The following is a 12,946-nucleotide window of genomic DNA, read 5'->3' on the forward strand; positions in this document are numbered from 1 at the left end:
CCCCCGGCGGCGGCCATGGCTGGCGGGGTCTGAGGGAGAGTGCTGATCGACTGAGGCCCAGCACGGAGGTACGGGGAGGTGCAGTGGCCGGTCCCGCGCCTTCCTCCGCTGTTGCATGAACGGTGGCTCCGCCGGGGCTGGGGGTGTCCGGGGCGGGAAGGGTCGCAGCGGGAGGCGGCAGGGGTTAGGTCTGCGTGAGGGGTGCTAGGGGCCCGGTAGGGCCTCGGCTGCAGCTGCGCACTGGAGCGGTGGGGCAGAGTCCCCCTTGCCGTGGGGACGTGCCTCTCTCCGGCGCTTCATCCCTGGGGCTGCCCCGCTCCGCTCTTGCTTCTGTCAGCGCTGGCTGGGGGTGCAGGGGCCCGGTGGGCTGTGGGGCGCTGGGGGCAGGACTGTGCCATGGCTGTCCTGCTCGGGGCAGGGTTTGGGCTAAGCTCTGTGAAACTGTTTTCAGGGCTGGAGCCCTTCAAACGCCTCACTGTAGGCTTCAGCACCTCAGTGCAGACACAGGTCTTTAGTCTCAAAATGCATCTTTGTTCAGTGGCTTTTTCTAAGGCTGGTCTCTAATTTGTGACTTTATTCCTCTTGCAGTCAGGTGGATTCAGGCAGACCCTAGAAATCAGGTAATCTCGGCCAGGAGTTGGGAGCAATGTCGCAACAACTCCTCTACCGTGCTCTGGTATCTGCAAAATGGCTTTCAGAAGCCATCAAGTCACAGCAAGCTGGTCTGTCCTTGAGAATCATGGATGCATCCTGGTATTTGCCAAAGATGAAGCGTGACCCGAAGCAGGAATTTGAGGAGCGCCATATCCCTGGTGCAGTTTTTTTTGACATTGACCAGTGCAGTGACCGTACCTCACCTTATGACCACATGCTGCCCAAGGCTGATGACTTTGCTGAGTATGTGGGGAAGCTGGGTGTGGGGAATGATTCCCACGTTGTGGTGTATGATGGCAGCGACCAAGGTCTCTTCTCAGCGCCCCGGGTGTGGTGGATGTTTCGGGCCTTTGGACATGAAGCTGTCTCCCTTCTGGATGGTGGCCTGAAGAACTGGCAGCAAGAGGGAAATGCACTGAGCTCTGGGAAAAGCCAGGTAGCTCCCACAGAGTTCCATGCCTCTTTGGACAAGTCCCTGGTGAAAACATACGAGGATGTCTTAGATAACTTGGATTCCCACCACTTCCAACTAGTGGATGCACGTGCTGCAGGACGGTTCCGGGGAGTAGAGCCAGAGCCCCGAGATGGTAATGTGCCTCCTGCAGGCCTAGTTTCTCGTCTCTCACAGTTGGTATAATAAAAAGGGGCTTCATTTAAGGTGCCCATCAGTTTGACTCCTGTTGAGGTAATAAAGGAAAATATGGTTGTCCTTAATGGGATGGGACCTGAGGCAGGGTATCCATCTGACCTCCTCTCCTTTTCACCAGCAAGTGCCACTCTTTGAGAATTCCCGAGTGGGGAAACTGTATTTTTTTTCTCTTGAGGGCCTCAGGTGTAGGACATAGCTTTTGTACACCTCAGAGATACTCACTGGTCTCTTCATGTACTGGTGCTACTGTTCTCAGAAGGGCCTATGGAGGTGCTTCAATCAGTACCTCATCAGAATGGGTTGCTCTGATGTAGAGAAGATGTTGAGGGGGCAGGGAGAAAAACCAGAACTTGCTAGGAATGTGTCCATGTGGTAACTTGAAGGTTAGAGTCATCCTTCCCGAGTAATCAGTAACCTAGTAAAGCAAAGTAAACAAAATGAATTTGTTTTAACAAAATATACTAAACAGTATTCCTCATGGTGAAACAGAGAACAGGTTTTGCAATGGATTTGTCCCAAACAGTAAAGGTTAATTCCTACCTGTATTGTTTTTCCTCTAGGAATTGAGCCTGGTCATGTCCCTGGGTCGATGAACATCCCCTTCACCGATTTCCTCACAGAGTCTGGCTTAGAGAAGACCCCTGAGCAGATCTGCAGTCTGTTCCAGGAGAAGAAGGTGGACCTCTTAAAGCCAGTGGTAGCCACGTGTGGCTCTGGGGTCACTGCTTGCCATGTGGCTCTGGGGGCATACCTCTGTGGCAAACCAGATGTTGCTGTGTATGATGGGGCCTGGGTGGAATGGTACATGCGGGCACTGCCTGAAAATATTATTTCTGAGGGAAAGGGCAAGATGGTCTAATAACATGCTTCATTTCCCAGCTGTGCAGATAATTTGCCTTGAAACAGGATTTGGAGAAGATGGGTTTAGCGTTTCTGGTTAAGTGTCTTGAAGGTGTTGGATAACAAGTATGGTCACATGGTGCTTTGGCACTTTCTTCTTACCCTATTGCTGCTTCTTAGGGGCATAAAGATGACCTGGGCAGCCAGCTCTAGTTGACCCTGTTTGAGCACATGGAATGAACCAGATGTCCTCTCAAGGCCACTTCCAACCTTAGCCTTTCTGTGATTTTTGTGACCTTTTTATTGTATCCAATGGAAGGGAGAGACTGCTGGTTGTAGCATGGGGAAGTAATTAAGACAAGCTTATGACTTGAGACATTACACCATGTTCACTCACAGGATGATCATATTCATATAATTGTGTGTCATGATTCAGCTCTCTGCCTCTGCCCTAGAAGCCATCCATACACTTTATGGCCATTTTGAGTGCAAAACTTTGGGGAAAGATGTAACTGTTAAAGGAGCAAATATGACTTCCAGTTGGCTCTTAGGTTAGAGACTTGGTCTGGATTTTTTCTTGCACTTGGAATCTAACTGTGATGTGTACTTAACCAATTTTGTACCCCTGTGGTCCAAAATCTCCCTTGGGAAAAAGAAAAGATTCTGGGATTAAAAAGGGTAAATAAACATGTGTTTCAAGGTGTTTCTGCTGAATGGAACTTATGTGTGTTGCTTGGGTGATTCCTTTTCAGGAACTATTTTTATGGATCACGTTGTCTTGATTCAAATAAGATGTTTCCCTCTCTCTGTGAGTAGAACTATGTCCTTTACCTTCAACAAGCTCTTTGGTCCAGGAAAGACAATGGCTTTTGGAACTTTTCCCCATCTTTCTTCTTTCAGTCCTTGTTCATTTGCTTTTTGGCCTAAAACTCCATGTTGGTCAGTCACAGCTCTGTTCTTTAAAGACTGGATGTCAACTCACATGGTGAAAATTGGACTGCATGTGCGTTTCTGTTCTTTCCATGGGACATACCATGTAACCTTAAAAAATTTATGGGAACTGAGACATACTGAGGAGTAGCCCACAGTGGCAAGTATTTTTCTACTGAGACCATTGTCTTCTATCTGAGAGTTGAAATCCCCCCGGATATCCCTGACCATGTTCAAGAATTTGTTCTCTCTAGGATTTTTTCCTCTTAAAAAAAAAAAAACAAAACCCAACAAACCAAAAACCAAACAAAAAGCAAAACAAGTCCTGTATTATTCTGCCCCCCTGATAACTTAGAAAGTTAATGAGACAGGTTCTGGTCTTGGGCTTGCAGCAACAGGTACTTGTGAAAATCTGAGGATGATGGCATAATCCTTTCTAGGGAATGCTGTGAATGCTTACAGTCATAGATTTGCAGGGTCCCCTCCTAGCCACTGAATATGAGGGCTGGTGGCCTCTGTTAGCTGCAGCCCTGGCTTCTTCCTGGTCTTGGCTTGCATACACACAAGCTCTGTTTCTGCTCACCTCCTGTGGAGCTAGGGTTTCACTGTTCATACGATTTCTTCTTCTGTCCTCCCCACCCACACATACAGGCCAACCCTTCTTTCCACCCATTTCCAGTGACTGAAAGCATTCAATTTCCTTACTTACATCTGTTCTAACAACCTAGCTCTTCAGAGACTTGGGGCCGGCTTTACAGCAGGTGCTGAGTATATAGAGTGCACAGGGGTCTGAAATAAGTGACCCTTCAGTATACAGTGCAAGGCACAGATCTGGATAAAATAATAAACCTTTATATTTGCCAGCTTCCATTTTGTTCTTTGGGCTTAGACTTCCCAAAAGGGCTTCCTTTGCAGGTTACAGCATGCCTTGCAAATTGTTAAGACTTTCAGTTCTGGATCTAGCTGCTAATCTTCTTCCTGCTAGTGAAAGGTTTTCTACTCCTGTGCTTTATAAATTTCCCCATACAGGTAATTACTGTGTTTTTGAAGGCTGGTGGCAACACCTTGCTTTATCCCAAGTGGGGTAGTTTTCTAGCAACTGTTTCCTGAAGGGGAAAGGGAAGAACTAGTCAGCACATCATGTAGGACATCTGATAGCAGTCTGTAACTGAGAACACTTAAACTTTAAGCTGAAGTATGATATTGACACGAAAACTAAAGGATAGGCACTGGCTGGGAACAGCAAGTGGTGCTAAACTGAGCAACACCGGTGTTGGTTTTTGAGACACTTCTAACTTAAAAGATACTTGTACAGACAGTGTTGTCTAGTATAGGATCTTACAGTAGGATCTGGCTTGTGACCTCTTTTTGGTTTGGGATTTCTAGCTTCTCCCACCATCAGCCAAGCTAAGAGGCTTTCATGTGGTGGGTCATTAAGGTTTAACAGCCTGGGCGGGTCTGGGAGGTGAGGTTGATTTTGTGACTATGTGGCCAGGCCCCTACCTACAAACAGACAAAACTGGAGTGCTATGCCTGCTCTGTTTCTCCAGGAAAATTTAGTTATTAGAGAAAATTGACATATTCTTTCAGATTTTGTTAATCATTTCCAGTGGATGCAGGGGGCTGGCTTTTGCTCTTGTCCTTCTAGAACATTTGGCAGTGCAGCTTAGGTGAGGTTTCTTTTCCCATTCACCCCAGCAGACCCTGAGTTCAGTGGGAATCTCTCTGCCTCCTCTTGAGACTGAGCTGCTTTTCTCTGTCTTGTGTGTCACAGGGAGGTGTCTGATGCAGCCCATCCATCCACCTGGAGATCACAAACTAAGTGAAAGGTTTCCCTCTCCCCTTGCTCTACATTTTGACTGTGTGGCTCGATGACATCTAGCAAGGCCCTTCCCCCTTGTGTGCCACGGTTTTTGATTTTGGATTTTGAACCACAAAATCTCAGCTGTTCTTCAATTTCCTAGCTTTTGGAGTATCTTTTACCAGATGCTTAGCTTTGCCCTGATTTCCCTGCAGAGGAGAATCGAGAACTTCTTCCCCACCATAAGATACTTTCTGGGGTATGCCCTGTTACATCATGTATCAAAAATCTGTCCAAGAGTATCTTCTGATATTCTCCCTCCTTTTAGCTGAGATCTGTTCTCACACTGCAGGCAAGGCACTGGGAACGTTGTGGAGACTGAGACTTTGTTTTCAAAGCCTGGAGACTGCAGAAACCTATTTTGAGCCATAACAGATGCTACTGGACATATGGAACAGCTGAGGGGACTTGTACCAGGACTATAAATGTTCTGCAGATCTTTATGTCCCTGACTCAGTGGATGAGTTTCCTATGGGAACTGAGAACTGGGAAGGGGAGAAGTGGGTATGAATGCAAATCAGTAATGTTGATGACTCTCCTGTGGAAAATTTGCCACAGGGAAAGAGGAATAGCATATCTTCTGTGGGATAGGGCTCATGGTGGCCAAAAAGTAGCCCAGAACCCAGCCCTGATGTAGGAGGGAGGTCACATTGACCTGTGGCTAATGAAACTGTAACTTTTACAGCTCTCTATATAAACTTGAGAATGCTAGGCCAGCACGTGAACTCTTTATTGGTTTATTGGTATATTTTACTATCTGCAATACTTTGTACTGAAGCAGTTTTGGACTCCGTGAAAACAGTCTGGTCAATGGTTCTCCAAAATTAATCCCACTGTCCCTTGTCTCTCATGTCATTTTTGTCCCTTGCCTTCCTCTTCCTTCCCTACTGCTGCCTAGCAGTCAGCTTGCACTATTTCACACTTCACTTTCCTGTGAACCTTTTGTTCCTGTGCAAACTTACCCAAATTCCAAAGCAGCCCTTCTTCCAGCACTGCTGTCCCTTCACACTAATGGCCACTGCACAAGCAATGGTAATCACTGCAGGGGCTTTTGGTGTTCCTCCCATCTCTCCTGGTCCCAGCTCGCAACCTGGTGCTACATGACTATTCTCTCTCTTCCTCCCAACACTCTTCCAGCAGAGGTGCTGAGTGATGCACATACACATACACACTTTGCACACTATTTCGAATGCAGGTACATTGCTCACAGACCGCTTGAAGCACAAGGAGCTGGAGAAGGATAAGCTCGCTTGCATGCCATGGGACCTTTCTCTTCCTGCTCCAATATGCCTGGCTCAGCTGGCAGTCAAGCTCGGCTCTGTTGTCTCCAAGTGAACTGAACTGTTCCCAGCAGTTTTCTTTGCCCTGTTGGCTTTATGGTATAATGTCACAGCATTACTTGTCTTCCCCTCTCTACTTCCTAGAGAGAGGAGATGATTTCTTCTCTGGTGCCTCACGCCAGTGTGTTCATTAACTAAATGATTGCACAGGTTTAATTTCAGATGGGTGTTTCCAGCCTGTCAGAGTGGTGACACTGTCTGAGCCAACACATGGTGATCCCTGCTCCCACTACTGCTCCATGATGCAACAATTCCCTAAGAGCAGCTCTGCAACGCCAGTGATACATTGCATGCCATGTACCCTGCTGACTCGTCAGGCTGCAGTGTATGTATGGAGCGCTGCAGCGTGTAGCTTTCTGCAGGTTTGTCACTGCAGGCCTGCTGGCTGCTGAACCAAGAAACTCTCAGTTTACTCTTTGGTCTGTTTTCCTCAACTCTTGTTCAGCACATCAACTATCTACCCAGTGGCTGTCCAGTCTTTCCTGCCCCTAGTCTGTCTGTGCAATTGTCCCTGTGATTTAACTGGGTATCCAGCAGGGCTGTATGGCATTACACAATCACACTGCCCCTTGTGAGCTCTTTCTGGCTCCTGTCTCTCTGTTTCTGTGCATATGTTTTATATATAGCTATCATCAAAGCAGGAGGAACAGCCATAGGATTACTTAAATTTATTTCTCTCCTGTTCTATTGCTTGATTTTAATGGATCTTAACAAGGGCATGCTAGTTGTATCTCAGAACTATGTCTGGTGATGATGTGCAAATTGGGCTTGTATTTAGCCCACACCACTGACTCATCATAGCATTTCAGTTGGTAACTCACCCCAGACTGACTTTTCACATAGTGTGGGAAATGTCCTGGCCTGGGGGGTTTTCCAATAAATTTTGTGCTGTATGTTGCAGAAAAGTCAGTTCTGGGAATGGGAGTGGTGTACCTTGACCTCTTTCCTTACTCACAGTAGACCTCTTTAGGTTTACCAACCAGCTTTTCACACCATGGCCCTGGGGTGAGCAAGACTTAAAGTGCTGGCCACAGATGGAGTCTGGTATTGATGGAAGAAGGTGTGATCTGAATACAGACCAAGAATATCCTTGACCTGTGATCAGCATTGGCATGCAAGAGATTGGGGAAGAAAGCATTAAGAACAAGAGATGGACCTAAGAAGGAACAAGAGGCTGAGGGGCTGTGAGAGGAGTAAAGTGTAAATTCTTGTTAGAAGAAGGAAGAAAACTAAGGCAGGGCAAATTTCTTGGAGGGGGAGATAAGGGGCTATAGGCTACCACCCAACTACTGCATTCATATCAGAGAGCCACAGACCTCACCCTAATTCTGTGCTGGAGCTGTGGCCAGCACAGACAAGGTCCTGCATCCCTTGCACACCAGAGTGCAGGGCAGAGCTCTCAGTTTTGCCGTGGTTTGAGTCAGCCAGAAGTAGGAGAGCAACAGTCCCATAGCCCAGAGCTGTGTTGCACTGTTGATGCTTCAGCTCAGGTCAGCGTTAGTCCAAGCATCTTTGATACCCATCACCACTCACTGGGGGCTGGTCCAAGAGCTGGCCACTAATTTGGGCCAATGTCTGCTCCATATAGGTAGGCAAAAATAATTTTTCATCCTCTCTGTTACTGGTCATTCTAGTGCTGGCCCGCTCCTGGTATAAATTCAAGGAGATCCAGAGTTACTTGGATTTACATCCTGCAGCAGCTGATTTTTTCCTGTGTTTAAATTAGCTGGAGGTCAGCTATCTTGAAACCTTTTCCATGTTACCCTCTCTTTCTCTCCTTCCCTTTTCACTCATCCACAGGAGGAGCAAAGTTCACACATACTATCTTTGTGAAGAAAGTCCTGGGTGATTTGGGGGAAGGGTGACTGATGTCCTGTAATGATAAAAGGGAATGATTTGTAAGTAAAAGAAGAAGGAAGGACAAAAAGAAAAGGAATATGAGTAAAACATAATGTTTCTCTTTATCCACCCTCTTCCCCCAAGAAACCCCCACCTCAAAAAACAAATATCTAGGTCAAGAACAGTGAAGTGTCTGCGAGGCACCACAGAGTCTCTGCAGTGCTGCATTGCCCTGGCAAGGAAGAGCCAGAAAGTTGCTTAGATGAAGGAAGGCTTTGGGCTACATTCAGGTGAAACATCAGCCTTTCCATTCCTAATACACTCGAGCTGCTGGCAAGCACAGCAGTGCTTAGGTGGGAGTGGGAAAAGCAGAGCTGCTGGCGGGAGAGCTTGTTCAGGTTGTGCCTGTGCCAAGGAGTGCATTTGAACAGAGTCCCATGGGGCATGAGTTGCTGAGCTCTAGGCTCAGCCTGGCAGGAGCGAGTGGCAGAGGCTGGGATAGATTTGGTACAGCAGCATTGGCACATCAACCTCAGAGGGATGATGGCTGCCTAGGGCAGAGGGAAATCTCCACACAGAGCTAAGTTAATATCTGAGCGCCCTGTTGCCCAGACACAAACCGGGATGGCAGGAGCAGAGGGGAAGGATGCAGGGGTTCTCTGTCTGACATGGTTTGTGCTGGTAGGGCAGCACAGGGGGCAGTTTGCTGAGTCAGCACCTCTTCTGAATTGAAAGCAAAATTACTCCTGCTCTCTGCCAGCACTTCATGCAGATCCAGGATACAGTTCCCAAGAAGCATCCCTATATAAGTTAACAATAAAGCAACTGTCTGCCCATTTTGCAGCAAGGACAGCATGGCAACTGATGCAGCACTGAGCTGTGAGCCTGGGGTAATGCATCTCCTGAAGGCAAAGCTGTGGAGTACAGCGCTGACGGACTACATCTGCTGACTGCCAGGCAGCAGGTTGTTCTTCCTGGCTCCAAGGAAGCTTGCAGGCAAGACCCAGGACTAGAAGCATGCACACTACCAGCTGTCATGTAGTACAGTGCAGCCCCCTTCACTGTAGCATCCTCATTAAAGGGACAGCAGACTGGTAAAACTGCAGTGCCCAGCACCCTTCTGTGTATGTCCTGCAAACTACAGTTCCCAGAACCTTTTAATGAGCCAGAGAGGATGTCTATGGAAATAAATGCCGATTATATTTGCATAACACCCTGCACCTCCGAAGTGCTGGCCATCCCTTGGTTAGTGAAAACGGGAACAGGGATAAAGCCAGGGAGCATCAGTGCTGTGGAGCTGCGGTTTTGCCCACTCAGGTCTCCCTTGGCAGTCACAGGGATGACCCTGGCCCCCAGGAAACACAGCTGCTGCGGAGGGAGCGGCAGATACTAACTACAGATCCCGGCATTCTGCGGCAGACAGCACCGGCGGCTGCATGCTGGAAGGGCTGGGGAGTGTGAGTATGAGAATGGAGGGAGGGCAGGAGATGCAGGACTCCGTGGGGCTCCGCTGCACCTGGGACATCCCGCCACTCGCTGGCACCCAGGCCAAGTGGGTGAGACTCAATGTGGGGGGCACCGTCTTCCTCACCACCAGGCAGACCCTGTGTCGGGAGCAGAAATCTTTCCTGTGTCGCTTGTGCCAGGGCGAGGAGCTGCAGTCCGACCGGGTAAGGCAGCTGGGTTGCCTCCCGCACCGTGCCCCACAGAGCATGGGGAGGGCTGGAAGGGTGCAGGGATGGAGCTAGACTCCGACAGCTGCAGGAGTGACTGAGTGAAAAATGCCTGCTCTTTCTCCCCCCCCTCTCCTGGGAGGGATTTCCTCTTGCCAGATCCCACTTCGGTGTGTTGTAGCCTGGCACCTGTCTTCCCAAGCTGGGGTAAAGAAAGGCCATCTCCCCTCCACCCCTGCTCTCCTGCCTCTCTATCACCCCACATCCCCAGAGTCTATCTCCCAGCTGTATCTGCCTGACTCAGCCTTGTCCCCTATAAGGGGGTTTTCTGCTCTCCCACACCAGGCTTGTACACACAGTAGCAGGAGACAGGCCTATTTTTTTGGCTTTCTCAGTTGGGCTGATCCATGCTGAGGTGGGCATGCTGAGCATACCAATACAGGAGTTAAAATCCAGGCTGGGCTGACTTGGCTAGGGACTCTCAGGGGCCCATGGTTTCCAAGGAGTCTTAGAAATAGTGGACATTTTTGCTTAGGTTTGTATTTTCTTATAGTCTGGAGCATTTGAGGGTTGCTTACAAGCTTCCCATGGGGTTTTTCTCCTTGTGGTCTATCTCTGTTGCTAGGATGAGACCGGTGCATACCTAATAGACCGGGACCCCACTTACTTTGGACCCATCCTGAATTTCCTCCGTCATGGAAAGCTGGTCCTGAATAAAGATATGGCTGAAGAGGGTGAGTCTTGGAGCTGAGAAACTTCACATTTAACATCACTGCTATAGCCAGGACACAGTAGGCTTGTTGTGTTTCATTCTCATTCTGGAGGTTGATGTGGGGTGATTTGAGAGGGCTATCCCTGCAGCTCTTGGAAAGCATATTGATGTATCCTGTACTAAAGTGGTTCGGAGTAGGTGAGGAAGGCATTCTACAGGTGGTGTGGCTTCAGGACTGTTTGTTCAGCAGAGATGTCACCGAGATGGAATTAAGCAAGATCTCTCAGCCTCAATAAACCATTTTCTTTGTATTTCTGACCCACTTTTAATCAGGCTCTGCGACTGAGTTTTCTGTTAATGACTGTTTCTAGTTAGAAATGAAAACCCAATGAAATTAAATGAAAGACCAGACAAAACCAAGCTCATCAGTTCTACTGACTGTAATAAAGACCATCATTAATCAGTGATATGCAATGTGTGCTTCTAGTGCTATGATGGACTGTGGGCTGCAGCAATTCCAGTGGAACAAGCCAGACAATCCAATCCCTCATTCGAGGTTGACAGGGAGTCCAATAGGATAACTCAGTAACGTTACAGTGTTACCAGACAGCAGCCCCCAATACCTCGTTATTTTTTGGATGCTAGAGTCTATCAGGAAGCCAATTTCAAAGACAGGATGTGCTGTCCATCCCTTGTCAAGCACAGTTTCTACATGTTCATTAGTCTTCTTGCCTCTCTCTCTCTGACATATTTTTACTTATTACAAGGAGAGTTTTCTTCAGAATAATCTTATAATTGCAAAAATATATCTAAGCAATTCTGAGGTGTTTCCTACTCGACATTTCTTGTAATCCTGAGGTCAGACAGAGTTCATCCACAGGTGATGGATCACATCGAATCTGAAGCATAAACAGGAGTCTCATTCATAGCTTAATACTGCCTTTTGTTCCTGATGCAGACACTCAGGGTGGCATAAAACTAACCCATTAGACAATGCATGGCTGAAGGAAGGACTCAGAAGAGGTCTGAGTGTCAGGTAGTGAAGGATATCTAGTGGTCATTGAGAGAGGCTGGAACCTACATTTATTATCTTTGGCCAGTTATCTGGTAAAGGTATTAGCAGTCCTTGGCATAAGCCTTCACTGGCAGTGCCTGTTTCTGTAGTAGCAGGCAGCACAAGGAAATTGGAGTGAGCATTAGAAATGCATTGCAGAGAACCAGGGTTCAATTCTCTGCAGTAAAGAGTTTCAAGCAACAGAAACCTGTTAAAAAGTGAGACTGCAGTGTCATTTCTTCCTATGGGCCTTGGGAAGCTCAGAATTGAGCTTTTGCAAGCCAAAAAATGAAGACAGGCTGTTAACTTTCTGGTTGTGTGGTCCTTCTCTCTTTCTTTCTTAGGAGTGCTAGAAGAAGCCGAGTTCTATAACATTGGTCCTTTAATTCGAATAATAAAGGATCGACTGAAGGAGAAGGACTACACAGTAACTCAGGTATGGAGATAAATGGCAAGCAAAGATAGAGTGGGGTGGGCAAAGGAGGGAATGTGGAAAGGGAGAGGTGAGCCTAGAGGGAGAACAGACTTGGGAGAAGCAGCAAAGGAACGGAAAGAAGTAACTAATTAGAGTATATGTGCTAATGTCTACATAGCAAAACCTTGCAGGGGTATGCTGGTTTTGGCTGGGGTAGAGTTAATTTTCTTCATAGTAGCTAGTATGGGGCTATGTTTTGGATTTGTGCTGGAAACAGTGTTGGTAATTCAGGGATGTTTTAGTTACTGCTGAGCAGTGCTTACAAAGCATCAAGGCTTCTGCCTCTCCTACCACCTCATCACTGAGTAGTCTGGGGGTGCACAAGAATCTGGGAGGGGACACAGCTGGGATAGCTGACCCCAACTGACCAAAGGGATATTCTATACCATGTGATGTCATGCCCGATATGTAAAACTGAAGGAAGAAGAAGGAAGGGAAGACTTTTGGAGTTATAGTGTTTGTCTTCCCAAGTAACTGTTATGCATGGTGGAGATGGCTGAATGCCTGCCTGCCAATGGGAAGTAGTGAATGAGTTCCTTGGTTTGCTTTGCTTGTGTGCACAGCTTTTGCTTATTTATTAAACTGTCATTTTTTCAACCCATGTGTTTTCTTAATTTTACTCATCTGATTCTCTCCCCTATCCCACTAGAAGAGGAAGAGGCAGAGAGGCCACGGTCACTGGCTGGCCCAGGAAGGGGTGGGAGAGAAGACCAAGTCCCTCCAGAAGGAAACCCAGTCAGCTCCCCGGGGTGAAATTTCCTCGTACAACTCACCTGTGCTGCGCAGAGGGCACCTCCTGGGTGCACCGGCTGCCTGAGCCTGGCAGGGCCGGGGACAAGCCTGCAGTGGCTCCAGGGATGGGCACTGAGAGCTGCAGCCCCCAGTTCCCAGGGCACAAGCCCAGCACTGAGCCGTAGAT

The 12,946-nt window shown here is 47.8% G+C and overlaps 2 protein-coding genes across 7 annotated transcripts in view; both read left to right on the plus strand.

Moving 5' to 3' along the window:
• MPST (mercaptopyruvate sulfurtransferase) lies at positions 1 to 2,857 on the plus strand. Its single transcript, XM_026867966.1, has 3 exons — positions 1 to 68; positions 589 to 1,241; positions 1,864 to 2,857. The coding sequence occupies exons 2-3, from the start codon at positions 647 to 649 to the stop codon at positions 2,160 to 2,162; spliced, it is 894 nt and encodes a 297-aa protein (XP_026723767.1). The 5' UTR covers positions 1 to 68; positions 589 to 646; the 3' UTR covers positions 2,163 to 2,857.
• A 2,154-nt stretch (positions 2,858 to 5,011) lies between these two features.
• Positions 5,012 to 12,946, plus strand: part of KCTD17 (potassium channel tetramerization domain containing 17) — a 13,622-nt gene continuing 5,687 nt past the window's right edge. For 2 of the 6 annotated variants that reach the window (XM_026868141.1, XM_026868145.1), the window contains exons 1-3: positions 5,012 to 9,783; positions 10,412 to 10,520; positions 11,897 to 11,988. In XM_026868141.1, the coding sequence (XP_026723942.1) occupies positions 9,550 to 9,783; positions 10,412 to 10,520; positions 11,897 to 11,988 (435 nt within the window). In that variant the 5' untranslated portion in view covers positions 5,012 to 9,549. The remainder of the gene's footprint in view (positions 9,784 to 10,411; positions 10,521 to 11,896; positions 11,989 to 12,946) is intronic. The other 4 variants (XM_026868142.1, XM_026868146.1, XM_026868147.1 and 1 more) reach the window with 4 other exon arrangements.

This window comes from Athene cunicularia (genome assembly GCF_003259725.1).
Source record: "Athene cunicularia isolate RWA chromosome 1 unlocalized genomic scaffold, athCun1 chr1_part2, whole genome shotgun sequence".
NCBI classification, from domain to species: domain Eukaryota; kingdom Metazoa; phylum Chordata; class Aves; order Strigiformes; family Strigidae; genus Athene; species Athene cunicularia.

Bases quoted from the DNA above. Each gene is read 5' to 3' on its own strand.
- MPST (XM_026867966.1), top strand. From the start codon at position 647: ATGTCGCAACAACTCCTCTACCGTGCTCTGGTATCTGCAAAATGGCTT. The intron at 1,242-1,863 runs GTAATGTGCCTC...TTTTTCCTCTAG, and splicing joins AGAGCCAGAGCCCCGAGATG to GAATTGAGCCTGGTCATGTC.